The sequence below is a fragment of the Camelina sativa genome, chromosome 8, assembly GCF_000633955.1.
Source record: "Camelina sativa cultivar DH55 chromosome 8, Cs, whole genome shotgun sequence".
NCBI classification, from domain to species: domain Eukaryota; kingdom Viridiplantae; phylum Streptophyta; class Magnoliopsida; order Brassicales; family Brassicaceae; genus Camelina; species Camelina sativa.
In genome coordinates, this window is record NC_025692.1 from 179408 (window position 1) to 200081 (window position 20674).

Consider the following 20674-nt stretch of genomic DNA (forward strand, 5'->3'; position numbering starts at 1 on the left):
CAAGATACTACATTTACCCGATCGATCAAAATAAGAACATGTACAATGCCGCGTCAAGATCAATCCTTTATCTTCTGGTCCTCTGTGTTAGCATCATGGTGACTTCAAGTGCAGCTGTATTGTGGAATAAGAAGAAGTACAATGCTGAGAGCAGTAAACAGGTCCAAAACGTCGACGTACAGAGCCCAACATTATCTCCTAGCTCATGGGCTAACAGAGAAATTGAAAGTAGTCCTCAAGAGTCACTTGTTCAATGCACCAACCTCCACTTCGGTGAAAGACCAGACCTCAAGAGTAAGTATATATGTTACATCTGTATTCTCAACATCTGGATATGTATACAATAATAATATAACCATATTTTCATTAATGTTTGTGAAAGCAGAGTATCTACTTGGGACCAAAGGTTCAAGCGTAGGAGTGATGGTGTGCGGTCCAGAGAAGATGAGGCAAGAAGTGGCCACGATTTGTTCATCTGGTTTGGCTGAGAATCTTCACTTTGAATCCATCAGCTTCAGCTGGTGATTGCGCATTTTATAATATACATAACTTCTGTTTGTGTGGTGTGCTTTGTGGACTTGTCTGTTTTTTTTGGCAAGGAATATTTTTGTGGAAATGGCCTCTACTATTCTGTACCATTCTGTTCTTAACTTTTGTATTTCCTGATGTAACGGTTTGCTCCAAATCGAGGCGTGGAGAATTGTCTATGTAAATTCTGAAATGTGTGATTTTTTTTTTAATATATTTTATACTCTTGATTTGCCCCAAAATGATATGTTTCTTGTTTCCATTATGTTATTGAATCTTTCATAAATGATAAATTACTACAGAAACAAAAACAAAATTGGTTTGCGTCCACATACAACCAACTAACACACGAAAGTAATGAACGGGGAAATAGCCATTATGGTTACGAGCAATTCGTGCAAGAAAGCCTGATTGTTGTTACAGCCCGTCCGTTCATATTCATACTTAATATAATATAGTTAGTGGACCTTTAGTTTGATATTTTATTCAAAGCTAGTCTTTTACGCCACTCATACTCAACATATATTCTAAACCTTCAAGTAAATAAAAAATGAATGATCAATAAGAAAGCAATGAGCTTTTAAATGTGATTTAGCTATCTCTATCGAATTAATGTGAATAGCTAGCTATCTTTTTCTGAATATAATGTGATTATATCTTTTTTACCAACCACAAATCAAGTAGGAAATCATTCCATGATTGGTAGCTCACTATAGAGAAAGAAAAAAGAAAAAAAAAAAAAAATCACAGCAGAAATGTTATTGAAAAAGAGCTCTATAGATTTACAAGTGAATGACACCTAACTTCGGGTTTGCCCTAAAATTCTCTCTCTATTCTAGCCGATGCGGCAAAACTTTTAGATTTTCGATATGTCCTTTCCGGCTGTCGGGCTCATTGCCGGACTGGGAGGATGTAGAACCTTGTCTTAATCTTTGTCTTTAGTCTTTGTCTTTCTTTGGTCTGTTTGGTTTAGATTTGTTTGCGTTCAGAGTTATAGCGGTCTTGTCGTCAAAACCCTCTTTGAAGCGAAGCGAAGAACGGCTGTAGAAGGGGAAGCCATCGGCGGTGAGAGCTGGATGTGGTTAGAGACGGATCTGTTTCTTAACAGATTAGTCTAGGTTGTGGCTCAGATATGGTGGTGCTCCTGTTGCTAGTGGTTTGAAGGAGACGAACGTATGTTGTCTCTTGGTCTGGTATTGTATCTATCTCGTCTCTCTCTTCTCTTGTTTGCGGGTTTTTCATCAAGGCTATGTTGGTTTTAGTGTCGTTGTGGCTTTTACCCAAGGTTTTAGTTTGCTTTGAGTTGTGGTTTGTGTTTTCTTTGCAAGTCTGCCTTCTCCGGTTAAGGGTTTGTAGTGGTTCAGAGATCTTCTGCTAGGTTGGGTTTGTTGGTCAGTTAGGGTTGGCGTTGCGAGCTAGGTATCGCTCCTTGGGCTTGTCATTTGGATGTTTTTTTGTTGCTAGTCATCTACTAGCTCTCCTCTGTGGCTTTTTGGAGTCTTAGAGTGGAGTTCTTGACAATAACAGTGGAATCGTCCTTCAGCTCTTCTCTTGCGAGGAGGTTACCAGTTTTGGGTCTGTAGATGGCTGAAGTTGGGTCGACGAGGGTCCGCGTGTAAGAGCTGCTGGTCTTCTTTGATTTGTCTCAGGTCGATTCGCAAGGTTCTCCTTTGCTCCTAGTTTGGATCGCCCTCCATGGGGTTTTGGTTTGTTGTGGTGGTTGTGGTTTCTGTTTCTCTGTGATGGTATGAATTCTGCTTTTGTTCCTGCCGGTTTGATGATGGTTCAGCTACGGTGTGCGCTCTTAGTGCTTCCGGTCTTCTGGGTACTCTCCGACGCTTATAGGTTCTTTGGGAAAGCTTAGTGGAATTCGTTCAGTTTCAGTTGGGCAGTTTTTTATCTTTGATCCTTCTCTCATCCCTTTTGTAAACTTTTACTATAGGTCTTGGCTGCTGGTTATGTTCTTCTACTAGTCCTAGTCTCCGGAGATATGTTTTCTGTCGGCTTAAGCTTCCCTTATTTGGACTTAGTTTAAGTGATTTCTATGTTTTCACCTTTTTTGTATTGAACAGATTACATCTATTCAGTAATAATATAAAATCAGACAATAAAAAAAAAAAAAAAAAATTGCAAGTGAATAGCTATCATTTTTTAATTATTTTTTGAGTGAAATGTGAATAGCTATCCCTATATTAGTGATTAAAATATACTATATGCTATGCTTTTGCTTCCAAGGCATGCTTTTCAACTGTGTGAACCTCTCTTTTTTTCTTTTCTTTTTTTGCTTTTTCTTTATTTCGTCGTTCTTGTCCTTCGCCGACCAATCATACACCTTTAACCATTGACATGTTCACCTATGATTGGGTTGTTTTACCATTATAGTCAGTAGTTTTATATGACTCTCGTTGACGTACGTTTCAATCGTCTCCTAACTCTGAATCCCGCCCCCCCCCCTCGCCTTTCACGCGCGATAACACCAAATTGTGAATCATACAACAAATGAAATGATTATATAAATAGCCAAATCTCATATTCTCTCAAAACCTTTCTTTCTTTCTTTCTTCAAATTTGATAGAAAAATATTTCTAAAAATTCTTAGGTTTCTCCTCATTCACCTTTCTTTAAAAAATAAAGAATTAAAAAAGAGTCATGGGATTTTCTTACGGCGGCGCCGGAGTTATCATTGTTGGAGTTATTCTGAATGATTTTATCAGAACCGTTCGTTCTTTTCTTGATCATCCTCGTTTGTTTGGTGTTTACTGGTCGGAATCTTCGGGGAGGAGGAGTACAATCAGCTCCGGTACAAACAAGATTCCGATAGACGATATGCTCCCGGCGACAACATTCGAGGAGATGTCGTCAAGGGTGAATCCGCCGCCGGAGAGCTGCCGGATATGTCAAGAAGAGTTCGACTGCGGCGAAGAAGTCCGGTGTTTGAGGAACTGCGTACATGTATATCACAAGACGTGTATTGACCGTTGGATCCAAGACGATAAGATGACATGTCCTTTGTGTCGGACCCCCATCGTCCCTGATTTCTATTTTTTTCGTTTGTAAAATTAGAGTAAAAAACTTATATGAATGTTTCTATTAATTAATATCACTAAAGCGTTTTTTTGTTTTTGTTTTTTTATATATTCTTCTTCAACAAATACTGTAGATAACAAATCACTCTAAATAAAAACTATATTTTTGTTTTTGCGATACCGTTCAAAATTATTGACAACGAAACAAAATTATGATCTTTAAAAGATTATTTTATTTGGTCAATTAATGTGTTTGGGTGTGTTTGGGTGATGAGGACACGAGAAACCCTGAGTAATTATTTTTGTTAAAAAAAATTCTATCAATAATATAAGTAGTCCATTAATATACTAAGCCCAATATTATTTGTTTCCAGAGTCAGCCAGTTAATAAACTAAGCCCAATATTATTTAGCCGTTAAATATGAGACTGATTTTTGGCCCTTAAATATACTAAACCCAAATAGCCCGTTAAATATACTGGTGTACGAGCACATAAATTGATTTAGCTAAGCCCGTTAATATGAGACTGATTTTTTGGGTTTGATATCTTTCAGGTGATTGATTGGTTTGGTTTTGTGCGAAAATGCACTCTTTCTCTGGCTCATTCATCAATGAGCAAGCACACAGGTTTATCTATCAATTAAAAAATAGATTACCTTTATGGCTTTTTGTAGTCCCTTGTTCAAACTAAAAAAAAAAAATCAATATTTGCAAATTTAGTTGTTAATCCCATATGATTTTTCATTAATTATATAATATGGGTTTAGTTACTAATTTTGTCTTTTGATTTGGATTTTCATAATGATGTTCAACTCAACTTATTGAAGAAACGCATGGATTGGTGTTCTATGAGCGGTAGTTCTTTGGATGTAGAGGTGATTCACGGCGACATCATCAAGCTAGGACTTGAACACGACGAGCTCACCATCAAGACATTGACGATGGACTTGTATGTCAAAATCGCTCAGCAGCCTAAAGTTGCAACAGTTGTTTTTCACCACATGCTAAGTGCATACTCGCCACAGGTAATATAATTTATGTCAAAAAAGTAAATTATGCAATTAACGTGATTATTTTCTCGGTCATCATCTATCAGAATAATCCTCTCAATCACCAAGATCCTCGTAATCTATTATTACCATATACTATTACGTAATTTATATTCTATACTAGTATTTTCGAAACATTTTTTGCTCATAAATATGTTTATGAAAATATTTATCATTGAATGTCATTTAATGCTTATATTTATATACAAACAAATTTAGTTAACTCTCTCTACTATCCTTTTAACCAAACACAATTAAAATATTTTAAATATTCATATATATAATGTTCAATAATTAATATAAATATTTATAAGATTTATTCCAGATAAAAGAAATTATTCTCGTATCATCTCTTTTTGATTTTAAATTTTAAATATAGTGAATCATCATATAATACATAAAGTTAATAAAAAAATATGTATTTCCCTACATATATTGTGATTTAATTTTTTTTTATCAAACATATATTACTCAATTAATATAAAAAAGTGTGTGCTCAACATACATATAGAGTAAATTTTTCATATATAGTAAATTATAAAATTTTAAGAAATTTATAATTTATAATTGATATATCTAAACTTAATAAAAAGTTTAAAATTATGAATATTTAAACAAATGAAATTTTCAAAATAACACAAACGAGTTATATTACATGACGGGTTATGTGATATTACATGTTTGAACTGATAATACTAAAATAAACTATCATTGATAAAATATTTTAATACAGGTTAAATTCTCATTTTACTATTTTAACAACACCAATATAAAATATGTCGAATCAAACTGATTTAACTAAGATTGTATTAAACAAAAATTGTTGTGCGGTATACCACATATTATATATAATTAACTAAAAAGTATATTAGCAAAATTAGTATTAAAATAGTACATTAAAAAAAATAAAAAAAACTTACCCGCGGTATACCACGGGTCATAATCTAGTCTATGGTAATAAAGAAGGAAGCGAGAGGATTGATTATTCTGATTGAAATTTAACGGAGCAATGATTGTTATTTGCGTAATTTACACCATTTACACATTATGTTTTTGTTGCAGAGTTTCCTATTTAAAAGATAATATGAGAAATTAACAACTAATTCTGTTGTTGTTTGCAGGAGCAATTGATGATTAAGTTCCATTGGTGTCTTGATCATGCTTCTGTCATCAGCAATTGACTAAAGGTGGTGCAGGGGATCAATTCACAGATGCTTGTTCTGGGACTTGAGAACAATGACAGACACGTCGGTATGCTAATGAGCTCATACACAAGAGTGGCTCTCCATCCCGAGCTTGCATGTCAGGTCTTCTCAAAGCTTAAGTGTCAAGGCTATGCGGCATGTAGGAATTTGATCTGGACATATGCTAATCACGATCCAGAAAAAGCCATTGCTGTTTTTGGAGAGATGGAGAAGACACATATCAAGCCCACTTTTCTCTCATTCTGAGCCCTCTATGCATATGTTCAGTCCCCCTACACCAAAGACCTCCTCCTAGCTGTGTTACTGAAGATGAAGAATGAGTATAAATGGAAGCCAGATGTGATACACTTTTGGTGTTAAATGGACTAGCTCGTGAAAACTGGATACATAGGAGAGGCCATCGACTTTGCTGCTACAATGGAATGTCTAATATCAAACCACATGTGTGGGATGATTTTGGGGGAATGTGCCAAATCTGCACAATTATTCTAAGAAGATGATACAATTGCTGGTTGCCAAGGGAGGAGAGTATGTAGTTGACTATCCCGTTTACAGTCGTCTAAGCAACTAGGGGGTGGAGTTTCCATCTTGTGTGAAGTGCAGCCCACAATATCACCGTAAACATGGACCAGATCGCCTCTCCGCTTGGAGTCGTATTGATGTTTAGTAACATGCACGTCAATTAGCTTATTTGGGCTTTGGTTATTATGCTTCCTTCCACTTTTATTTGTGCTTTGGAAAACAATCTTTTAGGAGTCGATACTGGCTTGGTGTTCAAAAATAGTGATATGTCAATTACAAGAAACACACAGCCGTCCAACTCAACTGGAATTAGGTACAATGATTGCTAGAGTCATAAACTTGTACAATCAAATAAGTGTGTAACCTTATAAAAGCATACATAAATTATCTTTATACGTATTAGAAATCTTATAAATATTTTATAGATATCGTATAAATACTTTTAAAAAAACTTATAAAAACCTTGTAAATTCTTTAAAAATATCTTATAAAACCTTAAAATTTTACAAATAACTTGGATCAAGTCTCCAAGTAGCAGTTATCATCAAGAAGTACTTTCTAAACCTTATGAAATTTTATAAACATTTCAGATTTAATGAGGGGTATTTTTGAAAAAAAAGTCACTAAAAAGGAAATTTCTCTAAATTTCTCTAAATTATATATGAAGTGTACATGAAATTATTAATATATTTCTTAAAAAATAATTTAATAATATTCATTTATATGTTTCTAAATTATGAGTTGTAAAAAAGTCCCTTGATAACTAACGAATTTCAATGCACTTTAAACATTGAAATATTTTTGTGAATTACTAATAAACAAATTTTTGTCTCTTCTTTGTAAATAATATGTTTTGTAAAAAAAATAACTTAATATATATTACTACTTTTTCTTAATTTCCACACAACTTTTTTTTTTTTTTTGTGTCCGAGATGAATATATTACCAGTTGTCTCGAAATAATAGATAAACCTCTACATTTCACAGTCTACACTTAAGTCTTTTTAATATAACTATATAAATGTTGATAATAAATTTATTAATTAAAAAATATCCAAGTAAATAGACTCTTTAACAAGCATTTAGAACGGTCTATAGAAAAATTAGGAGTTCATCATAGTTAATTGTTTGCACAATTTTGCTAAAACATCATCATATGTAATTGTGTACCCAATTTTGATGTGTACATAATGTTAATAATGTAATAGATTAATTGTTGTAAAATACTTAGAGTGGACTTCCATAACCGACCCATTACTTGTCTTATTCTGTAAGGCCCATCGGCCATATTCTCTAAGTCCTAGTCGGTTTAGGTTTAGTCATGATAAGGCTTTGCCTTCTACTTTATATATGTTGTACTATTCGAATGAATCAATAATAAGAAAAAGATAAACACAACCTTTGTCTCTTACTTTTACAACATGTTATCAGCACGAACCTCTAAAACCAGCTGAGAAAATCTCAACCCTAAAACCCTAAAAACCGCCGCTGCTCTCACCTCTTGCTTATCCAAGTTTGCGATCGGTTCTAGTTCGTGATAAAGGCGTGTTCGTGGTCAAGCTCTACTCGTGATTGGTTTGTGTGCTTATCTTGTTCGAGGTTCGTGGTTCATAGATCAACTCAAGATACATCCGAGGTCTTTAGCTCCCGGATCCATTCCAGTCAAACCCAAATCGGTGGCAGGTAAAACAATCGAACCTATCAGAACCTATGTATCGAATCTGATCACTAATTCTATAAGAACCCCTAAAACTACAAGTAAACAACCAACAAACAAATCCCTAAAGTTTTGATTTCCTAAAACCCTAAAACTTTAAAATTCGGTTGCTTGAGGTTTAAGGCTGTTTAGATTGCTTGCAAAATTAAACATATTATTCCATGATTAAAATCCGAATTTCTTGAGGTTAAAAATTTGCTTAGGATCGTTTGTTTGATGGTGCTTGATTGTCTTGTGTGTTGCATGCATCCTTGAAATTAAAATCGAAACTTGCATAGGGAATTATTAATTGATTGTTGCTAAAATTATTTCTGTAAATTTCGACTGCATAAGAATCCTAAAAATCCTAATGAAATTCGGAATCCTAGAGAAATTCTAGTTTTCTAAAATTTGTTTGTTATCCTAATTAGAAAAGGAAAAGTTAAATAAAAGGAAATTCTATCTAGTAAAAGGAATTTTTCTAAAACATTAAGATTATGTGTTCATACTAGAATATAATCTATCTAGGATTGTTGTTTTGCATGCATATTAAAATTACGAAATTTTGAGTGTAATATTATGGCATGGATCGGTCTCAAATACTGCATGGCCCTAAGTGATTGGCATGGTTCAGTCTCAAATACCGCATGGCCTAATTTTGTTGCATGGTTCGGTCTCAAATACCGCATGATTTAATGGGATGCATGTTTTTCTATTTTATAGATGGCAAAGCTGAACAACCTCTCCTATGCTGCCCTTAATGCTTCTGGAGACAATTACTTGCAATGGGCTTTGGACACTAAGATCCATCTGAAATCAAAGGATTTATGCGAATGCATTGATAATGAGGTTGAATGTGCATAAAATGATAAGTACAAGGCAATTATGCATATACGCCACCACCTTGCTGAGAGTCTCAAGAACCAGTACCTCACTGTTGAAGATCCTCTTGACCTTTGGACAGAGTTGAAAAACAGATATGGACACCAAAAGATGGTGCTCCTCCCAAAGGCTCAATTTGATTGGAAAAACCTAAGGATCCAGGACTTCAAATCCGTGGATGAGTATAACTCAGAGCTATTAAAATAGTCTCAATCCTAAGGTTATGAGGTACAGAGGTTACTGAGAAGGACTTGCTAGAGAAGACATTCTCAACATTTCACACCAACAACATACTGCTTCAGCAACAATATCGTGAAAAGGGGTTTAAGACATATGCAAGTCTCATCTCTTGTTTGCTGCTTGCTGAGCAGAACAATGAGCTATTGATGATGAATAGTGCATTGAGACCTCCTGGTACAACTCCATTACCAGAAGCACACAAGATTGACTTGGCAAAGAAGAATCCTCAAGAGCCTAAAGAGCCGAAAGAGACTAAGGAGTCTAACTATGTCCATAGGTACAAGTATGGTCCTGGTAGTGGGAACTACCAAGGGTACAAGTTTGGTGGTCAAGGCCGTTGAAACCGACCAGGCTTCGGCCGTGGTCGGGGTAGAGGCCGCGGGTTATTTAAACCGCAACATAAGACCAAGTCCACTTGCCATAGATGTGGTATGGAGAACTATTGGGTAAAGACATGCAGAAGTCCTAAGCACCTTGTTGATCTCTATCAAGAGAATTTGAAGAAAAATCCAGAAGCTAACCTGGTTCATCTCGACCATGAGAAGGATGACCTATTGGATTATGAAACCTCTAATTGTTTAAGAGAGGATAATTAAGCTCAAATGTTGTCTTGATTTAATTTTATGTTTTATGCTTTGCATTTGATTGGATTATTATTTTGAATAATTATTTTGGTTTAAATTCAATTATTTTATTTCCTTCAATATATTTGTTTGTTTTATTCCTTTAAAGTTTAAAACATAAATTCTTGTCTATATTAGAAATGACTGAGGACAAGAACATACTTGTGGTGGATAGTGGATCCAGCCACACAATTTTGAAGGATAAGAGATATTTTGTTAATCTCATTATGAAAAATGCCAATATTAGTACAATTGCGAGTATAGCAAGCCTAATTGAAGGCTACGACCAGGCTCACATTTTATTACCTAACGGCACACATCTTGAAATAAGTAATGCCTTATATTCACCCAGCTCAAAGAGAAGTTTATTGAGTTTTAAGGACATTCGTTTGAATGGTTTCCATGTTGAAACAAAGGATGAAGGAACCAAAGAGTTCCGATATATAACTGAGATCACCCAAGGACATAAGAAAATCCTATAATCTATACCCGCACTAGCCACTGGTTTATACCATGCTAAGATTAATATGATAGAGGCTAATTTGGCAATGAATAAAATGTTCAATGAACAATTCACTTTATGGCATGACCGGCTTGGCCATCCGGGTTCTAACATAATGCGTAAGCTAGTAATGAATTCTAATGGGCACACTCTTAAAGAGAGAAGAGTTATTCCTAAACATCTCACGTGTGTAGCATGTGCACAAGGAAAACCCATTACAAGGCCATCACCAGTCAAAGTAACTAAAGAAACTTTGCATTTTCTGTAAAGGATCCAAGGAGACATATGTGGACCTATACACCCTCCTTGTGGGACATTAAGATATTTCATGGTCCTTATTGATACATCGACCAGATGGTCGCACGTTTGCTTATTGTCAACTAGAAACCTTGCACTTAAGACTATACGTCTAGACAATGCTGGTGAATTTACATCCCAAGCGTTTAATGAATATTGTATGTCCATGGGGGTGAGTGTGGAACATCCTGTGGCACATGTCCATACACAAAATGGATTAGCTGAATCTTTTATTAAACGTATTCAATTGATTGCTCGGCCATTGCTTATGAGGTCGAAGCTTCCTGTGTCGGCTTGGAGACACACAATATTACATGCAGCTGAGCTTATACGCATCAGACCATCTAGTGAACATAAGTATTCACTATCCTAATTACTAACGGGTCATGAGCCAGACATATCCCATCTCAAAATATTCGGGTGTGTCGTTTATGTACCGATTGCCCCACCACAGAGAACTAAGATGGGACCTCAGAGGAGGATGAGAATATATGTTGGATATGATTCTCCCACCATTATTAAGTATCTTGAGCCAACTACGGGTGATTTATTTAAGGCCAGATACGCAGATTGTCAGTTTGCTGAATCCGAATTTCCTATGTTGGGTGGAGAGAATAACAAGCTGGTCAAAGAAATATCATGGAATCAAACATCCTTAAATTGGCAAGATCCTCGGACTCTAGCCTGTGATGCAGAGGTCCAAAAGATTATACATTTGCAAAAGCTAGCTATTCAATTGCCAGATTCCTTTGCTGACCCAAAGAGAATAATAAAATTGTACATATCAGCCTGTAATGCACCAGTACGTATTGATGTTCAAAAGGAACACAATAATCAAGTTGCTATAGAGTCTAAGGCCCGTTTGAAACGTGGTAGACCATTAGGTTCCAAAGATAAGAACCCTCGGAAATCTAAGAAAGGTGCAAATCAAACCGAGGTTAAGGAAATTACAGACATGGCCGCGGCAAATCCTAAGGTACCGAATGAGGTTTGGGACGCTAAACCTCAAGGACCTGAAGGTATTGATAATAATGAGATCTCAATCAATTATATCATGTCTGGAATACAATGCAACCGTAAAGATGTCGACATCGATGATGTATTTGCTTATAAGGTAGCACTTGAAATAAATGAGGATCATGAACCCACGTCTATATTAGAGTGCACTCAAAGTAAAGATTGGTTAAAATGGAAAGAAGCCATTGACGTGGAGTTAAACTCTTTAAAGAAAAGGAATGTGTTTGGTCCGATCTTAAGGACACCATTCGATATAAAGCCAGTTGGACATAAGTGGGTCTTTGTAAGAAAGAGAAATGAGAATAATGAAATTGTGAGATATAAGGCACGGCTTGTAGCACAAGGATTCTCTCAAAGAACAGGAATAGATTACGAGGATACATACTCCCTTGTGATGGATGCAACGACTTTTAGATATTTGCTAAGTCTGACTATAAGAGAAAAACTGGATTTGCGGTTAATGGATGTTGTAACCGTATATTTATATGGTCCACTGGAAAATGAAATTTATATGAGATTACCAGAGGGTATTGAGCTCAAAGATAAGAGTAGTTCTCGAGAANCTAGACAAATCCCTTTATGGACTGAAACAAAGTGGGCGAATGTGGTACAATAGACTAAGTGAGTACCTAGCCGAAGAGGGCTATAAGAATGATCCCATCAGTCTATGTATTTTTATAAAGAAGTTTGCAAACAAAGTGTTTGTAATCATAGCAGTATATGTGGATGATTTGAATATCCTAGGAACCTCTGGGGAAATCGCCCAAACAGTTGAATATCTTAAGAAAGAATTTGAAATGAAAGACCTAGGTAAAACTAAGTTCTGTTTGGGATTGCAACTTGAGTACATAAATGATGGAATCCTTGTGCATCAAATGGCATATACAGAAAAGGTACTCAAGAGGTTTAGTATGGATCAAGCTCACCCATTGACTAGCCCAATGGTTGTAAGGAGCCTTGATTTGGATAAAGATCCATTCGGTCCAAAGAAGGACGATGAAGAGATTCTCGGTCCGGAAGTGTCATACCTCAGTGCAATAGGAGCGTTAATGTTCTTGGCTAGCCACACTAGACCAGACATATGTTTTGTCGTGAACCTCCTAGCTAGATTTAGCTCTTGTCCAACCCAAAGGCACTGGAACGGTATCAAACATATTTTACATTACCTACAAGGGACGACAGATTTGGGTTTATTTTATACTAACCATAACAAAGAAGGTTTAGTTGGTTTTGCTGATGCAGGTTACCTATCTGATCCACATAATGCTAGGTCTCAAACCGGCTATATATTTACACACTGTGGTACAATAATTTCTTGGCGTTCTATGAAGCAGACTATTGCGGCCACTTCGTCTAACCATGCAGAGATTTTAGCTATGCTTGAGGCCAGCCGGGAATGTGTATGGTTAAGATCGATGACTCAACATATCAGGACGGATTGCGGTATGGTTGAAGACAAGGAGCCAACTGTAGTAAACAAGGACAATACGGCTTGCATCGCACAGCTTAAGGAAGGATATATCAAGGGAGATCGGACGAAACACATTTTACCTAAGTTCTTCTTCACACATGAACTACAAAAGGCCGGAGAAGTTCAAGTGGTACAAGTTCAATCCTGCGACAACTCAGCCGATCTCTTCACCAAGTCTTTACCGTCATCAACATTCAAGAAGCTCACGCACCAGATTGGAATGCGGAGACTTAAGGACTTTTAGTGATGCTTAGAACAGGGGGAGCGATGCATGCTGTACTCTTTTTCCTTCACTATGGTTTTGTCCCACTGGGTTTTCCTGGTAAGGTTTTAATGAGGCAGCACCCTCAAGCGTATTGCGCTGATCCCTTAGCATCAGCACGGTTATGTCATCCAAGGGGGAGTGTTGTAAAACACTTGGAATTGACTTTCATAACCGGCCCATTACTTGTCTTATTCTGTAAGGCCCATCGGCCATGTTCTCTAAGTCCTAGTCGGTTTAGATTTAGTCATAATAAGGATTTGCCTTCTACTTTATATATGTTGTACTATTCGAATGAATCAATAATAAGAAGAAGAGAAACACAACCTTTATCTCTTACTTTTACAACAAAAATAAATAATTTGTGATAATGATTAAATATAATAACAATACGATTTAATATCAAAATCTACCAGATGAGCAGAAACATACTATATATATAGTTAATTATAATCAAATTTAAAATTTAATTTTGTAAAGGAATATAGGAAAATGACTTCGAACGTTCGAAGATATATATGGAAGTTTTTTGGTGGCACGTAGTAACTCTTGAAGTTACTTGTGTTTCTTGGTTGATTGTTTCTGAAAAATTCTGTAAAAGTATTTATTTTGTCATGTAAATAAATCAATTTATAGGTTACGCATGGACACATCAAACTCACTAATTGGTGTTGGTGATAGGATTTTGATTTGGGACATATTTATTTAAACAATATAATTGTTACTCAAGACTGATATATCATACCATACGGGATATTCTCTATATGATCAAGCGGATCGATTTCGCTCCTTCATCTGTCACCATCTTCTTAATCGCAATAGCAACCAAATTTTCAGCTATGTTCATGGTTCATTTGTCAGATTATTATTTTCTTGCGTTCAGCCAAGTAGATTTAGTTGTTGTTCGTTCGTGTTTTTTTTTCTTTTTTTTTTTCTCGTTTTGTCTTAACTCAAACGTCAAACCTGTAATGTAAATGACATGAAGAGGACACCTATATTATATAAGTTCGATTTGTCACATTCTCGTTATCAAATCTTTTGAGTTTCATTAATCAGTGTAAAGAGAGGTTTATGTTATCACACAATTTTTTTCCTCCCACATAATTTTGAGTTTTCTTTTGTCTCTATCTAAAGAGAATCGTACAATTCATTCCTCTTTTTCGTCTAACCCCCCGTGTAAGCTCTACTCATGCTCATTTGATTTGCAAAGACAAGTACTTTCAAGATGATAGTTTCTATACCAAGTTATGATAAATCGTTCCTTTTAACTTTAAGCTCATTTCCCAACCGGAGCATATTTCTGGTTCTCAGCCTACACTTGCTTAAGAATTCTATCAGACCTCTCCTTCTTGAAAAGACATATTTGTGGCTAAGTCTATATGTTCAAGTACGTGTATGATCAACTTCGAGATTGTATGTGCATAAAGTAAATAAGACACACGAGCTTTGTTAACGGGGTTCGGTTTTTCCTACATCCCCGGGACCTAGTCCAGAACAAATCCACTAGAACAAGGTTGCAATTACAATTGATATGATATCTAGCACTACTATGCCTATCATTCTTTTCTAGATGAATAAACCATCAAAAGATCTCTCTATCTTATTGATGGGGCGACACCACACACCTTGTGTGCATCTCTTGAAAACCTTGAAGCGCGCAAGTCTTCATGAAGCGCCTTCTCGGTATTTACATCAATTGCCCAACCCCTAAGGTTAGCAACTTTCCTATTATACAACAAATAGGAATTGGGAGATTAACAATTGTACAACCCCTAGGATTGACAATTTTCCTATTATACAACAGATAGGAAAGTTTCTCTCCATGATCCCATCTTGAATCTTCTATTCAAGATGTTCTATCAGCTCAGCAGCCGCCACTTGGCTTGTCCAAGTCGACCCCAAGCTTCTGTACTCAAACTCTTCAACTCCGCTTCTTGTACTACTTCTTGTATTAACTTCGGACTAGTACAAGAACTGCTTCAGACGTTTGATTCATCCTCTGATATATCTAACTGCAGCAGTTTGATTCATCCTCTGATATATCTAACTGCAGGGTTCTTGATTCAACATCTTATCTTCTCTGCTTTGTGTTAATCATTGTGTCCAAGATCATCAAGTTCTACTTAAGTTCTGCTCTACCAGCATTTGTACTTCATCCTCTTTGTCAAGGAATACTTCATCTTCTGTCAACTCTTCCAGCATATGTATCATGTAATGCATCAGCCTTTATGTCAGTTTTGTCTAGCTTTAGTAGAGAACCCATGACATGTTCTAAACCTTATAAAACTTCAATCAACACAACATCTTCACTTCTCATACGAAATCTCTGCCTTGATCACGACGAGCCATAGGTTGTAATCCAATGGTCAATGGCAGTCCACTTATGGGCTGAAACAGTTTCATGTTTCCCGATTAAATCCTAAACATCTAATCGATGTAATTAAGATATGTATCCCATATTTGCATACAAAACTACTATTTTCACGAATCGTATTGCATCTCTAGCTATTCTGTATGCCTGCATAAGAGACATCAAGAGAACAGAGTAAAATGAACGTGCATATATACGCCATACTCAAGAATAACTCTTAACCATTCATTTCTACACATACTGTTTTAATTTGAGTTTCAAAACAGAAGATGATGAGTTTCACAGATCCAAAAATGCAGTCCTTCCGATGCAAAATATTTCATGGAAAGTATGTTTTGTCACTTTGTGGTAATATGTTCTTATGTTTATAGATAGACGCAAACATGAGTACTGATATACCGGACGTATTGTATCCCTCTAAGAACATGTGAAGTGTACTATTGAAGGGATTGAAACAACGGTTGCTAATAAACCATTGAAAAATAGAGGATGATGGTGCGATACCATTTGGTTTTTGGCGAATGGTGGCAGAGATGGAATGAGATTATGGGAGAAGAGCCATCGGCATGATGATGGCGTGACCGGAGGTGGCGGTGCTACGATATGGATGGAATGTTAGGTTATGAGACCTAAGTGGAAGAGAAGAGACAGGGGTTGTCGAAATTTTTTTTTGCCGTTTTCATTTAATCAAAATTTATTAGTAATTAAAGACGAAGTGGATACATACCTACAGAAATTGCAGCAGCTCTGGCTCTTTCTTTCAGGAAAGAGTCCACCAAACAAGAACATGATCACATCTTTTTGGACCTCGAAAATTTCATCAAGTTGAAAGAGCAAAGACAAAACAATGAGATAACCAAGTAACTCACCAACACACAACTTCTTCTTACAAGAGGGAAACAATTAATGTCTAAAATCTACAAAAATTAAGAGAAGCATCATCACAAAACCTGAATCGGAATAACATCTTATTGTCTGTGAAATCAGTACAAATCCTAGGAAACAACAAGCTAAGAGTTAACAACTCCCAAGACAAGATACTTCAGTTACGCTACAAAAACTGATTAACGTATTCCCAACACAAGTTTTTCTGTGTGTGTATGTGTTTTACAGCAAATGAAGGTGCAGAATGGCAAATATCTCAGAGTAAGACAAGTGTAATTGGTCATTCCAATGGAGATTGAAGGTCTTGCTCAGCCTATTGCTTGAGGTAATAATATAAAACATCTGCTTTCATTTCTTTCTTCCTTTATTTGTTTATAAAAAAGATTAGCTGGTTTCATTGACTTTTTGTGTATTCACCCTGCAGCTCCAAATCAGTGATCAGAGGTTTGAAGATGCTGAAGAGATGGTTCATGAAAGTGTGAGACAAAAGGATCATCACTAGACAAACATATTGTGTCTTATTTTAACGATATTTTAAGCGATGAATGGGTTGTATTTTGTTAAACGATAAAATTGTTATGTTCTGCTACTACTTTTCAAAAAGTGCCTATTTCAATAGTCCTCCTAAGACATCATCTCTCACTGAAATCAGATAAAGTAAACTATGATTGATTGCTAACTGGCTACTTGGTGAAGTCTTGTAAAATCAGAAAGGTCCAAGGAACTTAAATTGAGAGTAGTTATAATATCAATCTTCAAAATCTATTCAATTAAAGAAAACACAAGAACTTAGGTTTCACTACAACAAAAACATTCCAAAAGATTGTTTCTTAAAAGAGAATTCCAAAAGAGAAAGCCAAAAAAAAAAACAGAAGTAGGGTTGATCTACGAGTCGGCGATGGTGACCTCGACCTCAACACCAGGTTCAATGGTGATGGAAGTGATCTGCTTGACAACATCAGGAGAGCTGAAGAGATCAATCACACGCTTGTGAACCCTAAGCTCAAATCTGTCCCATGTATTGGTTCCTGTTATACAACACCAACCAATAATAGTTAAAAAGAGTCGCAGCCAATGTGAAGACACTTGCAGTGACAGAGTAGAGAACAATATTGAGCAACAATCACATTTTCTCTAAGACTAAATCCTTAGTTTAATATCAAGTAAAATGAACTAAGGGATGGTTCCGAAAACAATAAATCCATAGCTCGAGCACTTATAGTAGTGTTTCTCAAGACATAAAAGATGAGATGAGCCATAATAGTTATACCTTCACCACAAGGAGCTTTTCGGGTAGTGATTTTAAGAACCTTGGTGGGCATTCTCACTGGTCCCTTAACTCTCAGTCTCTTGTCCTTAGCTCCACGAACCAAATCAGTGCACACTACATATATATCATTTGCAGCAACATAACATTAAAACAATGATTTTTAGTATTTTGATCCTAAACCATCAAATTCAAAAGTTCCCAACTTTCAATCCATTGAAGCAAATCAAAGACCCTATTTTGGAACGGTTCCAATACAAATGAATGTTACATCTTCTATATGGTGGTACCCTCAAAATGAATGACATATGGTTTTTGAGAGCAGCTCAAAACTGAATTGCTAAAATCGAAATGATTAGGCTACCACGATTAAAAAAAAAATATACCTCTTTCCAAGTTCTTCACATTCTTGGAGGAGAGTGTGATCCTGATCTTGTGAATTTGCTCAAGTGGTTCTTCCAAACCAGCCTTGGTTGGCTTCATTGCTTGGTAAGCCATATTTTCAGCTCAGCTTCTTCTTCTGTACAATCACAGACATACGAAACCGATGGATCACATTAACCGATATATTCAGGTAAACATGTAAAAAATTCAAATTTGGATTAAGTGAAGCAACCTGAGGGAGACGAACGAAGCTCGACGGCGTATTGCTGCTCTTTTTTTTTTGCTGCAAGGAAGGACGGACCCGAATCTTTTAACCTAAGAGACGTTTTATGGCTTATGCAAAAAAAAAAAAACCCTAATTTTTGTGGACTTATTGGGCCCAATCTTTATACGGCCCAATAACTAATAGTTAGTTGTCATGTCGATTGCCAGATTTGGAGGATCTGTTGAGAGAGGCTTGACAATATTGCAAATCTGAAGGTATTGTTCGGAAGCTAGACGTCATGAGCTACCAATGGGAGGCCTCACAACTCACAAGTAATAAATGTAGAAGGTCACTCTCACATACACGATATATGAAACGATGGTTTGTGAAAGTGAAAGACACAGGGTTACTCGTTTTTTTTGTTCACTTATGTAAGCTAAAACAGAGTTGTGTCTTTTGGCATCAAAGAAGATCTTAAATTGAGAGTAGAGAACGTAATAAAATCTCAATAAGACCAAATCTCCTCAAACTAAGAAAACACAAAAACATTGGTTTGTCCAACAGAGGAAAGAAATGGTCTTCAGGAGATACCAAGGAAGATAACATAAAGTTGAGATCTAAGAATAGGCGGATGGTGACTTCAGAAGAGCTGAAGGATCTACCACATCCAACATTGCTTCAAGCTCATCCACCATGGATCAGGTATGTGTTTGATCCATGACTATATAGAACATATATTGATACCGTCATTGACCATGCCATACTCTTTTTACTACCGGTCTTAGCGCTACTGCGCTAGCTACCAATTTCGTGTAGGTTCCGTCTAATTTTATTTTTTTAAACGGTGAGAGAGCAAACTGTGCATAAGAAGTTCTCGGAATTTGTACTTTCGAATAGATCACTAAACTTAGGAATGAATAGTCAAAAATAAATTCACAAGATTATAATTAGAGGATTTAAGTAAATGACTGGTTACTGTGTCACAAACTTTTTTTTTCCTTCTTGAATTTACGTTTTATTTATAGTAATCGTAATCGAACTCTTGATCATGACACGATTAAATCCCCTCCCTCTCCTATGATTTTAAAAGTATGCAGCTCAAAAATACGACAGGTAAAAGAACCATCGAGTTAATGCTTGAGTTACAATTAAGCTCAATCTGCTAAAGACTTGTAATGAGTAATGACTAATGATGATGAATTGATGATGATGATTTTGCAGATTTACAGCCATTTTCAAAGACTAAGAAACAAAAGAGAAAGATTAGGTTAATTCTGCAATGATCTTTTCTTCTATACTCTTTGGGATCAAATTTGCACATTAGTATGATTAGTTAATTACTGTATAAAATAAAAGTTACAGTCTATCTTCTAGTTGAGAGAATGTTGACACTTAACAGAGTTATTACTATAATCTAACTTGAAGGATTAAAACTGAGGGATTCATTGTTGGGCTTTTCTTATATAGCCAGTGTACATGCTATTTCTGAGATTAAGGGGTCGGAAAGCGCCAGATACATCTCTCCAGTATTTCAAATCTTTTGATCACATTATACGATTGTTGACACCACGAGATACACGTGGCAGTTTTCATTGCTATAATTTAATACACTTGAACTAGTAACACATTTGGTGTTGTATTACGCTATAATAAAACCTTTTTTTTTTTCGATAAACCGTGCATAGAGTTTTATTTCCCTATTAATAATCAGATAAATTGTGTCATTACATTATTATTGGTAATAAAATCTACATCGGAGCCACGTAAGCGTTGAAGATACAGCCGCGTGCACTGACTTTAAAATAGTAAATCCAAAGAGCGACCGTCAGATTCTCTGCCTAACCCTCCTCCGCTTGAGAATCAAATCGTGGCCGTTGATTCTCATTGACCACGACGAATTAACAGGCGGCTGTATCCCCGACCGAACTCACCAGCATCGTCGCCTCATTCCGATCACTAATCACAAAGTCCAGCACAAAGTGGGTCCACACTTGTTCGCCACTCTCTCGCCTGTAGCGTGTGTCTCTCACGCTCCTCAATTTTGTTCGTCTCTCCCTTAATCAGACAAATGATCTTAGAGGCTTTGTCTGATTTAGTGATTTTCATTTCAAAGTTCAAACACTTGAGTTAAAAAAAAAAAAAAAAAAAAAAAAAAAAAAAAAAAAAAAAAAAAAAAAANATCCCATGTGCATATGCTCTCTCAGTCAAAACTCACTCCTCACGTGACCCATTGCCTCTATCAC

The 20674-nt window shown here is 36.0% G+C and overlaps 3 protein-coding genes across 3 annotated transcripts in view; 2 read left to right on the forward strand and 1 right to left on the reverse strand.

The window, feature by feature from the left end:
- The window catches only part of LOC104709065 (ferric reduction oxidase 2-like), a 3829-nt gene extending 3071 nt beyond the window's left edge, over positions 1–758 (forward strand). Inside the window, exons 6-7 of the mRNA XM_010425733.2 lie at positions 5–294; positions 386–758. Coding sequence (XP_010424035.1) covers positions 5–294; positions 386–525 — 430 coding nt within the window. The 3' untranslated portion in view covers positions 526–758. The remainder of the gene's footprint in view (positions 1–4; positions 295–385) is intronic.
- LOC104705291 (E3 ubiquitin-protein ligase RHA1B-like) lies at positions 2958–3727 on the forward strand. Its single transcript, XM_010421261.2, has one exon. It carries the CDS (start codon positions 3178–3180, stop codon positions 3583–3585), a length of 408 nt encoding a protein of 135 aa, XP_010419563.1. The 5' UTR covers positions 2958–3177; the 3' UTR covers positions 3586–3727.
- Positions 17301–18549, reverse strand: LOC104705292 (40S ribosomal protein S20-2-like). The gene is made up of 4 exons (XM_010421262.2): positions 18459–18549; positions 18229–18362; positions 17846–17959; positions 17301–17603 (listed from the first exon to the last, which is right to left on the reverse strand). Exons 2-4 carry the CDS (start codon positions 18338–18340, stop codon positions 17461–17463), a joined length of 369 nt encoding a protein of 122 aa, XP_010419564.1. The 5' UTR covers positions 18341–18362; positions 18459–18549; the 3' UTR covers positions 17301–17460.